Here is a 22,245-nt window from a genome sequence, read left to right on the forward strand (position 1 = left end):
GTTACAATATACCTAGGTGTACATATGCCCAACGATGGGTGTTGAAATAACGAACTAGTTAATAGACTGTTAATTTTATGCCAACGTGTAAACTATTGACCGTCTGTTAATTAACTACTTAGTTGAATTCGTAAACCGGAAGTCGCATCGTTGTTTTAAAATAATAACTATTACCATTGTAATAGACTGAACATTATGTGTGTGAACATTCAGAGACGTCATTTGAAATGCATCTATAATATAACTAACTAATCCGCCACGACTTCACTCGGATAAATTTTCAGTATCAAAATCTCAAGTTTATAACTTGAGACCCAACGGTTCGGGGTTTAGATACTTTGATAGGTTTTCGTATGTCAGTCAGTCGGTTCCTCCTTTTACAAATATAAGTAGTGTTTAAAATTGGGTAGTCACTTTTATTAAATTGATGATTTCAATTTTCAAACCAATCAGTTCTTCCTGTGCCTGGAATCATAAGAAGAAACAAGTAAACTCTAAACAAAATTATTTAATATGTTACTTCAGTGTTGAGTTCGATTCTTGTTCATTGGTTGACAATAGTTATTACCTTAACTACCTAGTTCTTGAAATCATCAATCAATAAATTGACGAATGAAGATCAACATTCGAAATTAACGAAAAAACTATCGTACCTATTTTGGTTGCTTTTCAAATTAAAGACCAAAGTCCCTATTTCTTTTGCCAAGGACATTTTCTTTTTGTATAGTAGAGGAATAGGTATGAAAGACTACAATGTTCTTTGTCCGCTCTTTATTTGTATTTGTACTCCAACCCTTTGTTCGTCATATCTATTGGCAATCAAACCCTTTCCTGACTTCATTAAATGAGCTTTCCTTTTACTTAATATATTTTCGGAATAATATGAAATATCCTTAGCAAAATACAAAATGAGGTATACTAATTAATTTTTTTATTTTCATTTTTCACAACTTATTTAGAGACAATCAGATTACTTCATTTATTCTTTGACAATTTTTTTTTGGTACACAAGCAATAAAAATCAAAAATAACGCAGCTAACGAGGCTGTATGGATTTTGGTCTTTCAAACCCAAAGCAAAAGAATGCCAATAAGGGCTTACGTAGATAATTGGCCATTGTCCGCGAAGGACAAAAATTGATCACGTAAGAAGCTAAGAACTGCTTGGCATACGATAGTCGAAATTGCACGACAAAAACCGTAGTAAAAGACACAGACTTTTGTCCTCCGCGGACAAAAAAAATCTCTCGTCTGCGCAGACCTTAAGTAAGATTTTTTACCAGGGCAATAATCACGGAAGGGCGGGAGACAGGACCTTCAGGTATCGGGTCTAGCAGCAACTACATCCTGTCGACGCTCTCCCTGAACAGCGCCAGAGTAGAGCATGGAGGCCGATACGAATGTCGTGCTACAAACACCCACGGATCCGTCGCGCATGCCGCCCGACTTAATGTTTATGGTAACGATTTTTTATTTATTTATTATTAACTTTCATTATTTTTTGATCTAGACAGAGTCTAGATAGCTCCATGTCTAGACATAAATGTTTTCTTAACTAAGTATTCATTTTCGTAGTGATAAATTGTTATCGCTTGCAACGTATTTGCATCAAGATAATTACGATTAAAAGAGTGTGTTTAATATTACCTTGCATATTTGTTTTTTTTAGAAAATAATAAATGATGAATAAAGATAGTGGTTTTCACTTATTTTTTATTTCGACTTTGATCACCACGAAAACATAAGTAAATAAAAAACATTAGGAATACTATTTACTGCTGTATTATGTAAAAAAGTTACGAGCTAAGTATTATTTTCTAAACTAATATGTAAAAATTGAACAAAAACTTAATACACATTTTAACAAGTAATTAATTTTCAGGTCCTCCGTACATACGCTCAATGAACCCAGTTAAAGCAGTTGCCGGGTCTGACGTCACTGTTTGGTGCCCCTACTATGGGTTTCCAATCGAGTGAGTAATTTTATGTAGTCAACATTTTAATTGAAAAGCTCGTGCTGAAAATTGGAAAGCTTTTTTATCGTGAATATCAAAATTCCATTATTGCAATATCAAAGTGTGATTTATTTAGTACGGCCTCACGTCCAATCAGCGATAGCAATGATGATTTTATGGTCATAAATCATATGATTATCTTTTATTTGTGTTCCTTTAAAAGTGTCACATCACATGTCATACCTTTTTCACGCTAGCAGACAGACAGACAAACAGACAGACAGACAGACATACAGACAGACACACTTTTGCATTTATAATATTAGTATGGAATAGCTGACTCGCTTGGGTAAAATTTCTGAGAACCCTTCGCAGAGGAGGTCTAACTACCTACATCCAAAATTTCAAGTTTCTATTGAGCTCTGAGTGGTTTAAAACATCATTTAGGCATATTCATTCATAAATTGATGTAATGTTTTTTTTAAAATAAAGCTCAGTAAAATGGGAAGGTGGTGCAGGCAACGATCCACGGTACCGACAGGGTGACGGGCATCTAACTATCACCAACGTGGACCGAACACGCGATAAAGGCGGCTGGATATGTTCCGTGCTCACGCCTGGAGGGGAACTCGCTAGGAGAGAGGTAACGTTACAATATCAAAGCAGCTAAAGGCCTCGACAGACATAATGCTCGTTGGCAGTCGTATGGCTAAACGTTACATTGAATAAACTGGCCAATTATTGAAAATAGTCAACTACAAGATGAAGTTAAAAAGCACTAGGTAACCCCGACTATTACCCCGGAACTTCCGATAGGTAGCGATACATATAGTTAAATTATTTTTTGTTGCTCCGTGTATTTTAACATTGTACTATAATTAATAATTATATTCATGAACTCGGAATTTTTTCCTCTTTCATTTGATATCCCACTCGATACAATAGCGAAAAACTTTTTGAAGACCCCCACTTTTTAGATGTTACATAGGGCAACATGCCCATTTACTTTGCCACGTTTTTATTTTAATACACAAATAAATCACACTATCACACTAATATTATAAAGGCGAAAGTTTGTATGTGTGTGTGTGTGTGTGTGTGTGTGTGTGTGTGTGTGTGTGTGTGTGTGTGTGTGTGTGTGTGTGTGTGTGTGTGTGTGTGTGTGTGTGTGTGTGTGTGTGTGTATGTTTGTTACTCCTTCACGCAAAAACTACTGGACGGATTTGGCTGAAATTCAGAATGGAGATAGATAATATCCTGGATTAGCACATAGGCTACTTTTTATCCCGGAAAACCAAAGAGTTCCCACGGGATTTCGAAAACCCTAAATCCACGCGGACGAAGTCGCGGGCATTAGCTAGTAGCTATACCTATAAGTGCAAAACACAAAAGGCTATCTTCCTTTCCACAAAAGCAGTGACCACGGCTATTAACTCCAGGTACAAATCAACGTGGTGTCGCCGCCGGTGCTTTCCCCTATCGTGTTTCCGCCCGGCCTGCGTTCTGGTGACCGCGCTCAGATCACCTGCACCGTTACCTCGGGCGACATGCCCGTTTACTTTTCATGGCTCAAGGATCAGCTGCCGATTTCAAGCGTGCTACAGGTACTAAACAAACAATATTAAGGTAATTATAAATTTATTAATAATAAGGTAATTATATATTAGGTCAATAGCTCAACCGGTAAAAAAGTGGTCTGAAGACCGAAAGGTCGACGGTTCAAACCCCGCCCGTTGCACTACTGTCGTACCTACTCCTAGCACAAGCCTGACGCTTAGTTGGAGAGGAAAGGGGAATATTAGTCATTTAACATGGCTAATATTCTTTTTTTTTTTTAAATCAATACACAATACCCTGAGGCTATGGAGTCTTTTTTTTTTAATCATAAAGTGCTGACGACAGTACTTTACTAACATTGCAATCTAGCCTACGAGTAGAGCTAATAAGCAATTTTATATTAACCTAAATAAACTTATAAAAGTATTTATATCTAAGAATCGGTCCATTAACTGATCTTAGTTTACAGTTAATTATCACTGAAAGACACTTTGTTCTTGTGTTCTTTAAATTCTTCTTTCCATGGAGTGTTGTACTAAAAAAAAATTACGAGACATTTCACCGCAATTAATAGCCCCATCGGGTGACAGAAGGGCTGGCTAATTTTTTGCGCAACGGATCAGCCTGGATGTCCAGCGCGGTAATGCAGCCAATATTCTTGGCACCTTTCCACTTGATTTGTATAACTAAGTCCAGCTTTAAGTTTTACTGTAATATTTTCATTAAAAAAATCTGAAAAATGATTTCTCTGATAGCTGCATTATATTCGAGTGCTATTAATACGCCACAAAACATAATATCGCGGACAAAGTCGCGGGTAAAAGTTAGTATACTATACGTATTGTATAGTGCCAATATCCGCGCTATTTCTGCTAACCTTACGGTTCAGCGACTAGCAGCGGGTGACCCGAGCGGGAACTCTATTTGGCATGCGATCAACCAGATTGCTTTTAGAACAAAGGGCAGGTGTTGATTTGCGTTTCTGCCTCGCATATATATTAGAAATTCCAATTAATTTGTTCATTCATTGCTCAGTATAACATGATTATTTCATCAATTTTCTACGGGATTTTCAACATAATTTTATTCTGATTGGAAGGGCTACGAATATTCTGGACGAAACTCATGCTGTTTTTTAACCCCCGACCAAAAAGAGGGGTGTTATAAGTTTGACGTGTGTATCTGTGTATCTGTTTATCTGTCTGTGGCATCGTAGCGCCTAAAGGAATGAACCGATTTTAATTTAGTTTTTTTTGTTTGAAAGGTGGCTTGATCGAGAGTGTTCTTAGTTATAATCCAAGAAAATCGGTTCAGCCGTTTGAAAGTTATCAGCTATTTTCTAGTTACTGTAACCTTCACTTGTCGGGGGTGTTATAAATTTTTAATTTACACTTGTTTTAATAATGTGTGTTTCACCTTTTAACGTGTAGGTGGACGAGCGTGGTGCGGAGTTCTACAGCATGTTGTTGTTCAAAAGCCTGACCGCCGCGCACAGCGGCACGTATACGTGTGTTGTCACAAATACTGCCGGGAAAGCAAACATGTCCGCTGAGCTGGCCATTAAAGGTGTGGATTATGCTATAACTTTATGGGGCCACGCGTACGAGGGACGGTCTACGGAGGATAAATGTTCCTCATCTTTTCCTATGATGGTTCGCCATACTATTAATCCATCATATGCTTTTTGCGATGTAGTTTTTAGTAATCCATTTTTGTTCTCCGCGGACAATTATCCCTTGCCTGCGTAAGCTGTAAGAGAAATTAATTAATCTTTAATTTATATCGTGGACTCCAAACATAGAGTCGTATAAAAATGCCAATTCTTTTCGATTCCAATATTAGCGAGAGACATCCACTTTATCACAATGGGTAAACTACTTTTTTAGAAATTGAATAATGTCATATTGTTAAAACAACAAAGTTTAGTAGATAGTTTGTATCTCCCAAGGAGTAAGAATATAATGTGGATACGCTCCTATGATTTCATACCTGCGATATATACCATGAAAACTCGAATAACATGAAACTACGAACTATAAATAATATAACAAAGTGGAATTTTATTTTGGAAATTGTTACAAATGCCGTCTTCCACCGATAATATTGATTTTAAGGATTTACAAATAATATACCTAACTTAGAATTTGGACATCGGCTAAAGGAGATCGCACATCAAGTACCGAATGTCACATTTCTGTAATATTTTCATTGTGACTAGATGTGCGAGGTTGCTTAGGATTTTATACAAAGATCCTTGTATTTGGTGCTGCCAGATGAGGGACGAACTTTAGGATGGTCGAATTGAAATTACTCGTAGAAGTATTTAACGGGTAATATTCTTGTATGTAGTTCCACCGTATTGGCAAATGGAGCCTTCTGATGCTGCGGTGCTGCTAAACGGATCGCTGACCGTAAGCTGTGAAGCGCGTGGTCACCCTCCTCCTACTATTTATTGGACCAAGTTCACTGGTGAGCTTCTTATTGTTAGTAGCAACTTATATGTAATGCAACAGGTGCTTATGATTGTAAATTGCTTTTGCTGAAGATATTATTAGAGCCGCTTACGTAATAATTAATTTAAATCTCTCCTAAGTTAAATTAATCAAATGCATATGAATATAGGTACTTAATTAATAGTGCGTTTATTAAGATTTAAACACTAAAATGTTACGTAAGCGGCCCTGAATATTTTGGTATCAGTTCTTAATACATAAATCTTCTTATACTTATGTCAATTTGAAAAATAACTTTATGTTAGTTAAAATAATTATTTTATGCGTTAAAGTAACTGAAAAAATATAAGTAGGTATATGGAGTATAACATTGAGTCACTAAAAACGTCTACGCTTGAGTTAATCGTTTCCGTCGTAAAACTAAAAGTGAGTGACTTTATTGAGCGTTTCATAAAACTTTATCATTTTTACATTTTGAATAGCTCCCAATTAAATCTAAATCTGAATCGATTATTTTGTTTGAGAGTGTTATATAACCTTCCGATTCCAATAGGGAATTGTTTTACTGTGGTGTTTATTGAGACCTCTACAAGATTGTCGTCTCCATTGATAAGGTAGTACAGAAACAGCCCTGGGCGGAGTATCCGATCCGGTCGTGTTCAGTAATGGATCGTTGAGGCTGGAGTCGGCCCGAGCGGAGCACTCCGGCAAATATCGCTGTAGAGCCGAGAACGGCGTAGCGCCCGCCCTCTCTAAAACGCTCACGATACACGTTAATGGTGAGTATTGTACACTGCACTTACTATAAAGTTTTTGTCACACCAAGGGTGGGTGGGTGTCCAGTTGACCTATTTACTATGTATACTACTATTATAAAATGGTAAAGTTTGTAAGTTTGTTTGTAAGAAGTAATCTCTGGAACTACTAAACCAATAGAAAGCTACATTCTTCCTGATTGAAACAGGCTATATTTTATTTTCGAACACCTGTTCAAAGCCGTGTTGGGTCGTTAGTTTCATATAAAGCATTACCTTCATGTTCACATAAGCATACCGACTAACGCTGCCATCCTATTTCTAAAAAGCGGTTAACTAAAAAAAGTAGTTTTTAAGTTTTCGCCAAACCTCCCATTTATAAGACCTCAGCACTCACCACTGCGCCAAGCAGCTGAACAGCTCCCGTTTTGCGTTTGATGTGCCAATACCTTAAAACCGTAACCCCTTTCCATATACACTACGCTCGGCATAATGTATTAAATGGAAACTTAATAGCGCGACCGATTTGAGACACTCCCGTGCACTTGTCGTTATGCTGAAGGGTTTATCCGTAGTGCTTTCGGCAGAGTAATAAAAATTGTATTTTAATTTAAATCTTCGTTTACGATCCTTAAAGTAATTATTATTTAACCATGAGCGATCTTCATATCCTCTTGCATCTATCATGCTTGTAGTAATTTTATGCACATTTATTTTGGAGCACTTTATTGCATACATAATGAGAGTTTTTTAAGAGGAGTCTATTCGCAGCGCGCTCCAAAGATACTCAGTTTGGTTTTTATTTGAACTCTGATTGGTTAATCGGTGCATCAGATTACGTTGCGACTTTCAACACATCGCAATACTGTAATGTGTTTTACGGCTTCAAATTTCAAACACAAAATAATACGACTTCATTTCAATAACAGAACCAGCAAGATTTGAGACGCCATCTGTAAACGTGACAGCCAAGCTTGGGGACACAGTGAGGCTGGTGTGCGTTGCTAGAGGAGACAACCCTTTGTCTATGTCTTGGAGCCACTCTGGAAGGGCGCTACCTAATTCGGACTACAGGTAATAATAATCAAATTCCCAAATTAAATTGTCAGTTCTATAATTTTGTAAAGAAATAAAGATAATCATCATCATCATCATCATCAGCCTGTGGATATCCACTGTTGGACATCGGTCTTCTCTAAGGAGGGCCACCACACCTAGTCCTCAGTCTTCCTCACTTTCCACCGCTTTATATCGCCAGTCCATCGTGATGGAGGGCGTCTCACCTTCGTACCTCCTGTTCTACCGTGACCACCTCCGCTACCGTGTATATACGGTAATAATAGAACCGCTGCGGTCTAGAGGCCATTGTGTATTGCCATTACTCATTGGGAAATCATGCCTATAATGATCACGAACACTAGAAATTAAGAAAATATTTCAGCATTCTTTTTATTCTAATATTTTTAAGGGGCTTACCCTATGCCAGCCCCATCGGTATTCGGTACAAACTAAATTAAAATTAAATGAGTTAAATCTAAAACTACAACAATCTGAGAGAATCACTAACAAAATCATACACTTTCATTGCCGAATTTCAGTAAATTTACAGCCGAAACTTCGAGATTCCTTGATGCGTGTTGAGTCGAATCAAAAGTATTTTTAAATAAAACACACCAACACCCGACCCGAAGTGGTATCGTGATTATTTATTTACGTAGGTCCGTGAGTATGTTGCCAGCTGGTTTCCTTAATGTATAACTTTTTTTTTTTTAAATAATATTAGGTAAACAATACACTTTGATGAATTCGTTCAAGGTTTTGATGCAAACAAATTCAACTAACATACATATTTACATTACAATAATTATATAACGACAAAGTGAATCTGGATCATTTACATCTTATTTACATACGATCTGAGATAAGTAAAGCTGTGAAAAGATTCAATGTTACGAAAAAAAATCAATTCGAGCATCGTTGTCCTCAGGATGAGCATATCAGAAACGCGTAGCGCGGAGGGTCTACGCAGCGAATTAGTGATCGAGCGTGCAGATAGGCGAGACTCGGGGGTTTATCGCTGCCAAGCCTCCAACCCCTACGGGAGGTCGGACCATTTCGTACATTTAGGGGTTCAAGGTGAGTGGTTTAAACGATAATAGATTTACTATCCATACTTATAATATTATAAATGCTAAAGTGTGTCTGTCTGTCTGTCTGGTACGTTTTCACGGCTCAACCGCTGAACTGATTTTAATGTTTGCTACAGAGTTAGCTTGCATCTCGGGGACGGACATAGGCTACTTTTTATCCCGGAAAATCAAAGAGTTCCTATGGGATTCTTAGAAAAGGAGCCCTTATAGGGTAATTTCGTTGTCAGTCTGTCTGTCAAGACCCGTCAACAGTATCAAAACCTGTACGATACTACCCGTTAACCTAGAAATCATGAAAAGCAGATAGCAATGTCTTATTGCACAAGTAAAGGGAACAATCCGCAAAACGATGAATTCGTGGTTACATCGCAAAAATAATTAAAAAGTGTTATTTCTCGTACGATAGTACGGAACCCTTGTGTGCGAGTCAGACTCGCACTTCACCGGTTTCTATTTTTGTTTCTATTGGGCGAAGATTTTATCCGATTCATTTTATGCTTCAACTTTTCTTTAATGTCTCATTTGCTATTAAAATTTAAACGTAAAATTCTGGTTATTAATGATATAGTCTAATATGGAAAACGATGACTTGTAAGATTGTATCAAAAAATTGTAACGCCGAGCGTCTAAGCAGCGAATTGGTAATTGATCGATCAGATAGGCTCGACTCGGAGGTATTACCGATGCCATATCTCTACGTAAGGTCAGACCATTTTGTATATTTAGGGGTTCAAGGTGAGTGTGTAAACGATAATGGTAGTATTTTTATTGTTGTTTGGTTACTTAGAGAAGGAACTGATGATTATATTTTGATGATGACTACTTGGGTACAACGTTTCTTGCATAAAATATGTCTGCGCTTTGACAAATTGTTACTATCTGATGGTATCATTCATATTTATAAGAGATGGTGAGTTAAAGTGAAGAAAGTAATTATGTTAATTATAATAATTAACTATTCTGTCTATACCTTGTGAGTTTGTAGCGGTAAACTTAATTACAATTCTGAAAATTCTTTCACTGATAGATAAGCTACATTATTCCCGAGTGCTATTTGCTATATTATATCATCAAGTGGATGAAGTCACGGGAAAAATTATCAAACCCTGTTATTAGCTATAAGGTATCAGTTTGTAAGCCTATGTAGTATAAAAATATTATTGGTTTTCCTTATTAAATAGAATAAAAGCTAGCCAAAAATGTACCTACTTGTGAGCAGTCTACTCTGTATCATCATCATCTGTTGATGACCTACATAAGCACAAAAAGATGCTATTAAAATCTCTCAATCTCATTTAAAAGCTGGTAGGTACTAATTAATCAGATAAAACCTACAGAAAACTCCCGTTCTTGGGTTTCTTAAGTAGTGGAATTTTCTGAGAGCAAAAAGTGCCCTCGTAATGCTCATGTAAACAGCGCGAGCGTGAAAGTGCTTCTAACTTGTTTACTATGCAAACCTCTCAAATAAAGGTTCAGGCTTTCAACTTTTAAATTATTTATGGACTTTCTCACTTATCGTTGTAATGATGATCTTAATTTAAAAGTGACTGTTACTTCCCCGCTTATTTATTTATATGAGTCAATTTGTATCCCTTTGTATAAGCTTTTCAAAATTCTGTCCCTTAAGCGAAATCTCTTGTATGATACCATAATTCTTATTTTCATTTCATTTATTATTCGTCTTAAATATTATCTCTGACGTAGGTAGGTATAGGTTGAATTCCCACCAAGTAATTAGGTATAGCTGAAGGATCCTATACCCTGTATGACAAAATTAAAAAACCCTTTATACCTATGTTCAATATTATTAAAGCGTTTCGGTGCTAATCCTCTATATTAAAGCAATCTAAATTATTCGTCTAAAACTTTCTATTAATTGCCTAGTAAGTATGACTAAGTAGTATTCGTATAGTTATAAAAAATATCTACTTGTTTCTATTTAAAATATGATACTGATTTTAATTAAACGAACTACGTTTAGAATGAATATTTTTGTTGATGAACTAACCATATTAGATAAAATTTTATTCGAGTATCCTCTTAATTAATTTATTATTACAATTACATTTAGAGCCCCCGGAACCTCCAGCCAACTTCAGAGTAGTAGACACCACTTCACGAACCATCCGTCTGCAATGGAGGAGACCTTATGATGGCAACTCGCCCGTACTTGGCTACGTGGTACAGTACCGGAGACATGACTCCGCCAACGCGGACGCTTGGAGAGACGCTGATACCCACAATGTCTCTGTATCAGCTCACAGTGTCAACTCATATTCCGAGTAAGTTGCGAAATAAACTAAGTCATCATTCAAATCACCAGCCAACTTCATCGTAGTTACCTTATTAGGGCAACGAGAAGCAGGGCCTTACTAGAGAAATAACTACCAACCCTGATGGTTGAAGAGATGCTAATACCCACAATGTGTGTGTGTCAGTTCACAGTGTCAACTTATATTCCGAATAAGTTGCCAAATAAACTCTACCAACCCCGAAATCACCAAACTTCACTACCTTACCTACCGCAAAGGAAAACATGGCCTTACTGGAGACACGATTCTGATACGTATCCACAATGTGACTGTACCATCTTACAATGGCAACTCATATTCCAAATAAATCTCTCAATAAATTATCGTACGTACCACTGAAACCACTAGCCATAGGGTCAACCTGGTTGTTCAGTGCGGAGAGGAAGCCAATATTCTTGGCACTATTCCACGCGAACTTGATTTGCACAGTACTTCATTAGATAAGGCGAGCCTTAAGTTTAAGGATAACTTGTATTTACCATCGATTTATCTTCGTAGGACCGAAGATGCAACAATAACAGGTCTAGAACCAGCTACAGCGTACCTAGTACGAGCAAGAACTGTGACAGCGCAGTTTGCATCACCACATACGAGGGCTCTACTCGCTTTAACATTACACGAACCGCCTGCCCGAGCTCCCATCAGTTTACAAGCCTCTGCCCCTAGACCTTCCACGATTGAATTGCTCTGGCAGGTATGTGTCTTATTATACATTACATATATACTTACTAGTTACATATATACTTATTATACATATATGTCTTATTGTACATTGATATTTTACAAAAATGTCTCAGTTTACCGTGCCCTTGCACAAATTGTATTTTTTAACTAATCGGTGTGATTGCGATTTCGCATTTATTACTACAAGTGTTTCCAATAAAAAAAAATGTAAGAATAGTATGTGTTATTCAGTATATTAGCGTGTACTTATACAGCCTACTTTCTTTGCTCTTGTTTAGTAAACGAAAGGAGAATCAAAGAAAGCGTCTATAACTTATTAGCTAAAATGTTGTTTTCTTTCGTCTACTGTGAGCTAGATGTAAATTTTTATCAAAAGTTTGTTAACCATTTTGACTCCAAGTTAAAATTTATAAAATTTGTACTAGGCTCCCCCGACATCGGCATGGAATGGTGAATTGTTAGGATACACAGTGTGGTGGTGGCCTTCCGCTGACGGCTCGTTGTCAGGAGGCGCCAGCGTCGGTATGGAGTTCGCCACTGTTAGAGGACATGTTACCAAATACACTATTGAAGGTCTCGAACATTATACACGGTTAGTAATATCCCATTAGATACCAGTCATGAATTAGACTTGAGTTAGACAGTAAAATAGAAAGTTATAGACTAAACAACATTTCAAAAAATGAAATGCGCTCTTTCATGCATAGGCAGCTCTAATAGAAGATGGTTGTATTGTGCCTTTCAGGTTGTCAGAGAAGTTTATTTTTACAGGTACTCAGTAAGTGTGAGAGCGTTTAACAGTGCAGGGGCAGGCCCTGCTACGGCACCAGTTAACACTCTTACACAAGAAAATGGTAAGTCCAAAGCGTTTTTTTTTCTTTTTAGAAAGGGGGTAGTTGTTTTTTTTCTTAGCCTACATGAATATATCTTCAGCCCCGATTTTTTCTTTCACGGTTTTCCTTTATCGGCCTTGAGTTTAGATAACCTTTATGCAGGACTATTTTACTTATTTTTTAAATGGTTTTATCTCGCTCTCGTTCAGAAAACGACAGTTTTTTATTTTTCAGTACCATCTGAAGGTCCTCGCGCAGTGAGATGTCGAGCTGTGTCCCCTCAAAGTTTGAAAGTGGAATGGTCTCCACCACCGGCGCACGCGCATCATGGAGCGTTACTGGGATATAAGTTGCTTTACCGACCGGAACATAGTGAGTAGAATACGGTAAAATTGTGTTCTACGCTATTCATTAGCCTTTACCTAAGTTACGTAGATAGGTAAATAATTTTAGAGTTTGGTTCTGTTGAAACTTACCTAAAACTAGCAAAATAATGCTAATTTGTTACTTTTATTGATATGTCAAAACTTTCTGCAACTTTCCCTTTCTTCTTTCATCTTTTTTTCTATAACAACGACGGTTCTGTGACAAACCAAGAGCCAAGAATCGAAATTTCATGGCATTGCCAAAAAAATTGTGAAATAGTTGGGACTGTCACACGATTCTTAGGTTGGATAGGTCTTGGGTTGGATTTTTCTTTGTCTGCCTCTTAATAAAAACAATCCTAGCTGAGTGAAGGCAGTTGTTTGTCGGCAGCGGCAGATTGGCTGGAGTGGGAGGTCCGAGGCGGTGGCGGTTCAAGCATAACTGCAGGGGCTGAGGTCAAACGCGTCGCAGGCGTGGAGACCTTACTTCTAGCGCTGAGGCCGCACATGAACTATACTGTGCAGGCGCTAGCATATACAGCTGCTGGGGATGGTGTGCCAGCACATCCTATACATTGTACTACACAACAGGACGGTAAGCAGGTTTCAACATAAAATTTTTTTTAGAGATAACTGAGTAGAACTTTTTATTTCTGAAGGCATGAAAAGAGGAGTTAGTAGTTTTGCACATACTGAACAGAAGAGTAATATTTAAATAGGCAATAGGCATGCAATAGTTGCAAACAGCGTCTAGTAGAAAAAGAGCGAGTTTCATCTGTTTTTATATAGATTGTCTATGACTTAAAAAGCTTTTTATCTATAGTTTAATACCTCATATTTTCTCTTACAGCCCCAGGTCCACCAGCTGCCGTTAAAGTTATAGCAACTTCAGTTACATCTTTGGCTGTCAGTTGGCTTCCACCATCTCGATCTAATGGACCAATTTTATATTACACTGTTTTTTATCGGGAACTTGGCAGGTATGAATTAAGAATATTCCTCATTTTTATGTCTAGATCTAGTTTAGTCGATCGCTTAGTTGGGCAAAAGTAAAAGTTTGTATCTATTTTTTTGTTTAGTAATTAACTTATACAGGAAAAAAAAACTTAGTGACGAGTAACTAATTTATTTAATTAATATATCATGGACTTCTAGGTTGCTGAACATTATTGTCTAACAATATATGTTTAATTGCATTTCTCTTTTATTGAGTTTTGTATAAGTAGTCTTAGCACATAACTTGAATAGTTTACAGTTTTTTTGCACCTGCTATCAGGGACAGACCTCCACAAACAACGACAGTGCAAGCAGAAGACGGCGAGACATCGATTGGTCTTGGGGGATTCACTGAATTGCGATCTTTATCCGAAAGCGCTACTTACGAAGCCTGGGTCGCAGCACATTCCGCTGCTGGAGAAGGAGAGCCTTCAGCACCGCAACCAGCAACGACCACTTCTAGAGGTATCTATAAATTAGCTCGACACTAAGTGCTTGGTTATCTGAACAATTTAACTAATCTAAGTTATCTTCTTCTTTATTAAGAGGAGCAGTTCGGTTTTAGTTTATGAACTTTATCTACTAAATACTTTGGTCGTTCCAAGTTTGAACCCAGACTTTGAAGAGATCATTATTCTTTCTAATTTTGTAAAAGTAAATGTATTTTTAGCGGCGGTTAGACTGCTTTCATTCGGCGTATGGGCGCGCGTCCAATGCGGCCATTCATTACGGCTGGCTTGCGTTTGTCGTGGCGAACCCGCTCCTAGAACCAGATGGCATCACGGAGACAGACCAATCACGCACGATCCACGGACTTACGTCACTCCTCATGGACATCTTGTTATACATGGTACTTTTACACATTTAGCATCGCAATCAAATCTAAGTTTAAGTACCTAGGTAGTAGGTACCTTGAGGTACATGCATACGAAAGTTCGTCTTTGTGTCGTAGACTAGAATTTTGAAAGTTTATTACAGTAATCTACCAATCCTACGTACCTACATAACCTACAGTACCTAGTAAAATATTTACAGTAGATAGTGAAAGTAACAGTTCCTACAATCTTTCTCTTCATTTGCAATTAATTGTTTGTTGTTTTTAGGTTAGAAACTGTACTACCAACTATAAGCCCAGTTATAATAACCTAACCTAAGTGTAATCTAATAGTCTTAAAAAAATTATTGTTAATAATTTAATGGCATACGACTTTTTGTTGAAACTTGGCATAAATTCTATGGTTAAATATCACTATCAAAGTTTTGGACAATGATTTTTCTTTTGCATTTATTTTGACAGAAGTAGATCCATCAACCATTGGTAATTACACTTGCTCTGGACGCAATTCCTTTGGCTCGGAAGATGTGACATACCGGATAGAGTGCGCGGCGCCACCAGCAGCACCCACGTTAGCCTTGGATCGAGCTGCGCATACTGATGCTAAGCTCTCCTGGAGAACTACGCATCATCCTTCTGCACCACCTCATGGTAAGTTCAATCATATACGTAAAGGACTTACCCCTTCTCATTCTGAGAGGAGACCCGTGTGTATAGGGAGCCGGTGATGAGTTGATGATGATGAAAATACCCAAAATAGTTCAAAACTATCTGTCTTTAAAGGCTTTATTACCTCCCCAGACCTTAATTAAAATAATTAAATTTTAGGGTTATATATCATTTTCCTAAACATCAATCGTAATAGTCAGAAAAACATACATAAAATTACTACAACATCATTCAATACATACATTCAAACATTTTGAAACTGCAGTATTGCATATTGTTTTCACCCTCTATAAAGGTTTTACAATCTTCTGGATCCGAGTCCGAGATGACAGTACTGATGGTGCAGAGTCAAGCAGTTCAAGGGGAGAAGAGGAACGTAAAATAGAGGCAGGAGGAGAAGCTTCTAGTGTGGTACTAAGAGCATTGTCCTGTGGCGCCAGTTATTCAGTGAAAGCTGTTGCGCATTCGAGAGCTGGGTCTTCACCTCCTTCAGTACCTTTGATGGTCAGGACGAAACCTCCAGGTATTTATGGCCATCTTTAGTCAAGAATTCAATTTCGTTCAAATAATGGACACTCATTGCTTCATTGCATTAAACTACTACCACTTAACAGGGCTCTCTGCGTCACTCGTTTCATACAATCGTAGTTCCAATTTCATTTGAATATTAAGCAACCAAAGTCCATGAAATTTTGCAGACATATTCTAGAAACTAATATCTGTGTCTGTGGTGTTTTAGATTTTTCTAAAAACATGTAGTTTTAAATTTACGGAGGCTCAAAGATTTGTATGAAAATTTTTAAGACCGCGTAACTTTGAAACCGAATATTTTAACAGAAATCTGGAAAACCACAGACATAGATATTTGTTTCTAGAATATGTCTGCAAAATTTCATGGACTTTGGTTGCTTAATATTCAAATGAAATTGGAACTACGATTGTATGAAACGAGTGACGGAGAGAGCCCTCTTAAAAACTCTATTTTGATAAAAACTTTTAAAGGTATTACACATTATGACGATTAATCTAAAGCTATTGAATAACTTTTAGAATAAGATGAACTGAACTTCTGATAGGAACAAATTAGTATACTTGGTCTATAATAATATTATCAGGGTCGATTGAACCAATAAGTACTTAATACTTCTAATGAAAGAACTTTATGATTAGTCTTAGTATGGGAAGGCGGGGGAAATCCTGACAACAATCAAGAGGAAGGTGCTGAAGCAGCAATATGGAGCAACAGTACTGCACTAGCGCTGGACGCGCGTAGAGCAGTGCGGTGTGGTGCCAGACTTGTGAGAATGCAGTGGAGAAGAGCCGATGCTACTGCGGCTTGGAGAGATGCTGATCTGACCTCCTTGCATCATCATAGAGAAGTAAGTAAATTTTAAAACAAACTTGTTTAGGAAGAAGGTGGAAATTCAAACAAAGTCAAGATCAAAGTAGTAGGTATAATTATTGATAGAGCAATATTACTTAATGTAGATAATATAAATAAATGTACCTACTGTAGAAAGTAAGAAGTCTGAGAACTCTTTCTTATTTAATAGGAGGTAGGGCAATCTAGAAAGCAGTCAAAAGAAAGATTCAGAAACGGTAAAGCACCATTATAAAATCAAATAGTTAAAAAAGACAGAAATAGAAAATTAGGGATTCAAAATCTGCACTTTCGTTTGACAATTCAAATGAACTTACTAAGTGGCTGAGTAAATCTTTTTTAAAGAATTTAAAATTTTAATTCTAGCTAATGCTTTCAGTCCTCACCTACGATTCGCTGTAGGTATTTTGTGAATGCACTAATATCACTCTGTGGTAATTCTTATCAAATGTTGTGATAGTCGTCTATTTTGAAATAGATAAGAATTTAACACAAAAATGTGAGCTGAAAATATTGTCGATAGGTAGTGGTTGGAGGACTTGCAGTGGGCACATGGTATGCCCTGAAATTGTGGACAGCGACCGAGTCCGGACGTCAACAAGCAATCATATATGCGGCAACTACTACACATTCTGGAGGTAAGTTGTAATAGCAATCCCTGAAAAAAAAATTTTTTTTCTTGCAATACTGAATACTTACCTAATAAATACCTAGTTAACAGGGCTCCCTCCATCACTTACTCCAAACAATCGTAGTTCCAATTTGTTAACTACGTTTGTTTCCAACTTCGTTTGTATGGAGCGAGTGACGGAGAGACCCCTCTTAAACGTAAATCGTTTGTACTTCTAAATTCAAGATAATATTTTCCAAGCTAACTAATCTCGACTGATGAAAACGCCATTAATAATTTTAAATTGGTTTTCTTGATTCTTCCAAATCTTTCTTGGAAATTGAATTTAATGATAAAATGCACATTACGACAAACCGATTGGAGGTTTCACTCTATCAGTTATTTAATGTGGATGAAAAAAATCCTGGACTTCGTCTGTGTTGGTGTTAGCTGGCGGGCGTGCTCTGCCTTTTTGGAGTGTTTTTTTTGTTAAAACTGACTGGAAAGCGCTCTAAGGGGTTGCCGTGCGTGTGTCGGCGAGCACCAGCACAGACGGGGCCCATACTTGTATAGTTTAACTTACTTGTTACAAATAACTACAAACTTGACATTGGCTAATCTTTGTAAAGCCAGACGAGAGAGAAAAAAAAAATCCTGTGACCTAATTCTTTGTATGCAGAGCGTCTCCGTCGTCCAGTGGCTTTTCATTCTGAAGGATCCCCGACCACTACAGTGAACAACGCTGATAACGCCGATCGTGTACTAGGCGCAGTCTCACTTGCATTTGCAGCACTTGCCACGCTTGCTGTGACTGCGTTGCTTCTAGTACTGATGGCGAAACGAAGGTAGAATCCCATCCTAATCTAATTTTTTAACTGTACTGTGAGGACTCTTGAATAGAACAAACTTGTACTTGTTTAATCCTGGAAATACAAGTAGGTACAGTAAGATAAAAAATGTCTTAGGAAGTATTTCGAAGATAAACAATAGATCTATTGTTTATTAATCTAATAGTATCTATACTATTAGAAAGAGTCTGTAATCGAAAATCAGTTAAGTAGTTAGCTGTAAACATTTTAATTAGTAAAATAGACATTATAGAACTACACAAAATAAGCTAAAAGTACGAGTGTGTTTCATTATTTTATCCAGCTCTGTGGAATTTATTTTCCCGAGTTTTACGTGGCTAAAGCTAGCGAATAAACTGTTCCAATTATACAACTAACAAGTAAGAACACAATAACTCTTCAATTCGGAGAAGGATCAATACCAAGAGTGAATTGTGTTTTCCGGAATATAGAAACTTTATAAACTCTTGACTTTAAATGTAAATACAACGAACTCAGCAGACCAAAATTACAATATTAACTCGATACAACAGTCAAGTTGAACTCAAATACTGCAGCAATCCATAGTACAAGTCCAAGTTCCCGTAACTTAGAATAAATAATATTTCCTTGGTCTTGATTAGGTAATATCGTTGAAGGAAAAGATTTGTATTCATACAGAAACAGTTTGTTCATAGCACCTCCAAACAAACGTAGTTTGGTTTTTCAACAAAGATTTACATACAAAACTTTGAGCCCATGTAACTTTGAAACCTTAGATAAATGATTGGTAGTTCGGTACGGTCGCGTCATATGCTACGAATGACGACACTGTTGCAAAGGCACACAAACTTTTCACGAGGAGCGTTTTTGTGTTTTATTTTAATACTACTGAACATGTATGCATTTTTATAGTTTACAATGGTGGTGAAGGGTTTTAAGACTTTTAGGGTTATTATAAAAGGGTTTATTGGGTTTTTCTGTGTGTCCTTTTTCGTCAGAAAATGCGGTTGTAAAAGTATTAAAAGCTTTTATGAAAACAGCCACAAATACCATAATGGCTGTATTACACAGAGTTTAAAATTAAATTCGAAAATAAATACTAAATATTTAGTTAAAAATTTAGGTATCAGCGACACTAATTTCTAGAATGTGTCTACGAAATTTCATTGAGTTTGTTTATGGTTTGATTGGTTAGTATTCAAATTAGAACCAAACCAGGTTTGGATGTAAAGCGTTTTATATACAATATAAAATATTGCATAAATATGAACGAGATGTAGCAACATCATAACTGCTAAAACATGCGTTTCAACAGTAAGCAGTATATCAAAAGCGCCGGATGACTCCAACATTCACGCTAAAACTTAGGAAAATATGGCCGTTTTGAACATCTATTTACATCTCATGTTTTATGTTGCTTTACTTTCTATGAACGTGTTGGGAATTCAAATTCAGGAGATACATTTTCGCAATTTTCCATTGAATTACCTAATAAAAGAAATCCTAAAGTAAAACAGTACTTAGGTACCTAATAAGTAGAATCTATTAGAACTGTGTCAGTGCGAAGAGCCAATTTTGCTATTCATAAGTATAATAACTAGAAATGATAATGATATAATAATGGTATAACACTATACAGTTTGACGTAACGTATGCGCAGTGGCGTGCACAGAATTTGAAGCCAGCCTATACAATACACATGAACTTAATGAAAAATTTGCATTGATTTATTACAACTAGGGTAAGCAGTGCTGTTATGCCTATACGAGCTGCACGCCACTGCGTTTGCGGTAGATGCATTTGACGATTTTAAAATACTTGTAAAAGTTTAATTGAATATTTTTTACTTTTTTTATTTATTTAAAACAAGTAGTACCAAGTGTACAAGTAGTACGAGGGAGTTACTAAGTATTTAATTTTTTTAACGTAAAACGGCTCGAGTCTGGAAGTTCTAGTGCAAATGAACATTAAAACATCTACTCCTTTATTACGACGTCATAATACCTATAATTTGTGTTCAAACCGTGTTCTAGATGCTTGGAGTGATATCTGGTATTTATATTTTAGCACCCTCTTGTCTTGTGGAGGGCAAATCGAGGAAGACGCTCGCCGCTGCAGCCACTCAGTGGCCAGCACTGACAAGTCCGTGTGTCCCGAACAGCAGAATATAAGGAACTGCCAACACGATTATAAGCACGACAAATTGTCGCCTGCTTCTGGTGAGAATTTATGTACGACATGGGTGTTTTTATTCTTTATTAGATTAAGTTATCGCACTTGCTTCCCCCAAACTCGAGTGAAATTCCGCTTTTTTTTTTATTCACTATAGGCAAGCGCTTGACCACAATCACACCTGATGGAAAGTGATGATGTGTTCTAAGATGGGACGCGTTTACCTAGAAGGTGCCTATTCATTTACCTAAGGTGCCGCTTGGTATCAACATCGATTAATAGGAATAATAAAATCATTTCGTTTTAAAACTACGTTAGAATTTCACGCCTGTATGGGAGAGGGATTGTATTTACCTAATTATTTCCAATTAACAAAATTAGCTTTCTAATAATTTTATCAAAAATGTTTCTGATTAATTAAAACTGAACTTTAAACGTTAAAAATTAGTGCATGTCTTTAACCTTCTTGTTCGTGGTTGTTGTGATTATTTTGTATCCTTGTTGTATTAATAGTTAAATTAACAAGAGTTAACTTACTCAAAGTTAACTTATAAGTTACTTAACTTCAAATCTATAGATGTATATGAAATAAGTCCGTACGCGACGTTCGCGGTGGGCGGTGAGACGGCTGCGACTTTGGACCACACACTGCAGTTCCGCACGTTCGGCCACCGCGACAACGACGCACCTCCGCATCGGCCCTGTAGAAAACACCCGCAAAGGCACCGCGAACGAGCTGATGGGAACTATAAAGGTACCAGTGAAATATTAATACAATAACGATTCATCAAGATTTTTGTATAATAAGTCTGAACGCGACGTTCGCGGTGCGTGGTGAGACGGCTGCCACTTTGAACCACATTCCACAGTTTGGTTACTGTGACAAAGATGCACCTCCGCAACAACCTTTTAGAAACACCCGGAAAGACACTCCAAACGAGCTGATGGTAACTATAAGCAGTGGAAAATAAATTAGACAAAAAAAAACATGAAATTAAGTTTCCATCCATTATTATATTATGTATAACAATTATTATTATCAAATTTACGCAATATCAATATCTGTGGTTAGTTTACGAAGTTTACGGACGAGAATACATTTCAAACAGCGTATTAGTGAAGTTTGGTTAAAGTTTCTAAACAAACTTTGTTAAAACTTTGGTCTCCAGAGTGAATCCTCTTCTTTTACTTTTTGATATATATTTTTTATTCGATATAAGATCTTGATTTAGCGAATCTGAGATCTAATAATTTTTGTTGAAGTGCACTTGAAGGAAATTTTGAAATACTAAGTAATAGTAAATATTAAGTATTTTATTTAAATTGCGAATCCGGCAAGAATAGAATTTGCATCCCTCTGGGTTATCGGGGTTTTTACATGCTTTGAGTCCGTTTAGACCACAGCCTCATGAATGCATTGGCATTGGCGACAACATATGTATACTTATCTATTAACAGTGGAAAAGCATCACTCGGAGTGCGAGCTGCAGCACCTCAGCCGGTACGAGAAGGTGAGGCCCCGACACTGCGCCGGCACCTCCTATTGCGTACCGCTATCACATCACGGTAATTATTCTATAAAGTCTGTTCGCTTAGATATGGTCACCTCACTCCCGTGCCACCTTGATACTTGCCGCATCTTGTCAAAGTCGCCAACACAACATCTTCGTACGATTCCCGGGTTCGATT

General features: G+C 37.1%; 1 protein-coding gene and 1 long non-coding RNA gene across 2 annotated transcripts in view; one reads left to right on the top strand and one right to left on the bottom strand.

The window, feature by feature from the left end:
- Positions 1-22,245, top strand: part of LOC123875154 (Down syndrome cell adhesion molecule-like protein Dscam2) — a 106,816-nt gene that overhangs the window by 81,586 nt on the left and 2,985 nt on the right. Inside the window, exons 9-34 of the mRNA XM_045920835.1 lie at positions 1,283-1,458; positions 1,882-1,972; positions 2,447-2,597; positions 3,394-3,558; positions 4,942-5,077; positions 5,861-5,980; positions 6,579-6,743; positions 7,649-7,793; positions 8,707-8,855; positions 10,941-11,151; positions 11,680-11,875; positions 12,291-12,457; positions 12,637-12,719; positions 12,933-13,070; positions 13,455-13,658; positions 13,914-14,043; positions 14,340-14,524; positions 14,730-14,909; positions 15,357-15,545; positions 15,859-16,086; positions 16,734-16,942; positions 17,468-17,582; positions 18,234-18,399; positions 20,452-20,603; positions 21,134-21,310; positions 22,015-22,122. Coding sequence (XP_045776791.1) covers positions 1,283-1,458; positions 1,882-1,972; positions 2,447-2,597; positions 3,394-3,558; positions 4,942-5,077; positions 5,861-5,980; positions 6,579-6,743; positions 7,649-7,793; positions 8,707-8,855; positions 10,941-11,151; positions 11,680-11,875; positions 12,291-12,457; positions 12,637-12,719; positions 12,933-13,070; positions 13,455-13,658; positions 13,914-14,043; positions 14,340-14,524; positions 14,730-14,909; positions 15,357-15,545; positions 15,859-16,086; positions 16,734-16,942; positions 17,468-17,582; positions 18,234-18,399; positions 20,452-20,603; positions 21,134-21,310; positions 22,015-22,122 — 4,136 coding nt within the window. The remainder of the gene's footprint in view (positions 1-1,282; positions 1,459-1,881; positions 1,973-2,446; positions 2,598-3,393; positions 3,559-4,941; positions 5,078-5,860; positions 5,981-6,578; positions 6,744-7,648; positions 7,794-8,706; positions 8,856-10,940; positions 11,152-11,679; positions 11,876-12,290; positions 12,458-12,636; positions 12,720-12,932; positions 13,071-13,454; positions 13,659-13,913; positions 14,044-14,339; positions 14,525-14,729; positions 14,910-15,356; positions 15,546-15,858; positions 16,087-16,733; positions 16,943-17,467; positions 17,583-18,233; positions 18,400-20,451; positions 20,604-21,133; positions 21,311-22,014; positions 22,123-22,245) is intronic.
- Positions 4,123-11,628, bottom strand: LOC123875173. Its single transcript, XR_006798091.1, has 2 exons — positions 11,584-11,628; positions 4,123-4,176 (listed from the first exon to the last, which is right to left on the bottom strand). It is a non-coding gene; the product is annotated as an uncharacterized LOC123875173 (long non-coding RNA).

The sequence above is a fragment of the Maniola jurtina genome, chromosome 19 (genome assembly GCF_905333055.1).
Source record: "Maniola jurtina chromosome 19, ilManJurt1.1, whole genome shotgun sequence".
NCBI classification, from domain to species: domain Eukaryota; kingdom Metazoa; phylum Arthropoda; class Insecta; order Lepidoptera; family Nymphalidae; genus Maniola; species Maniola jurtina.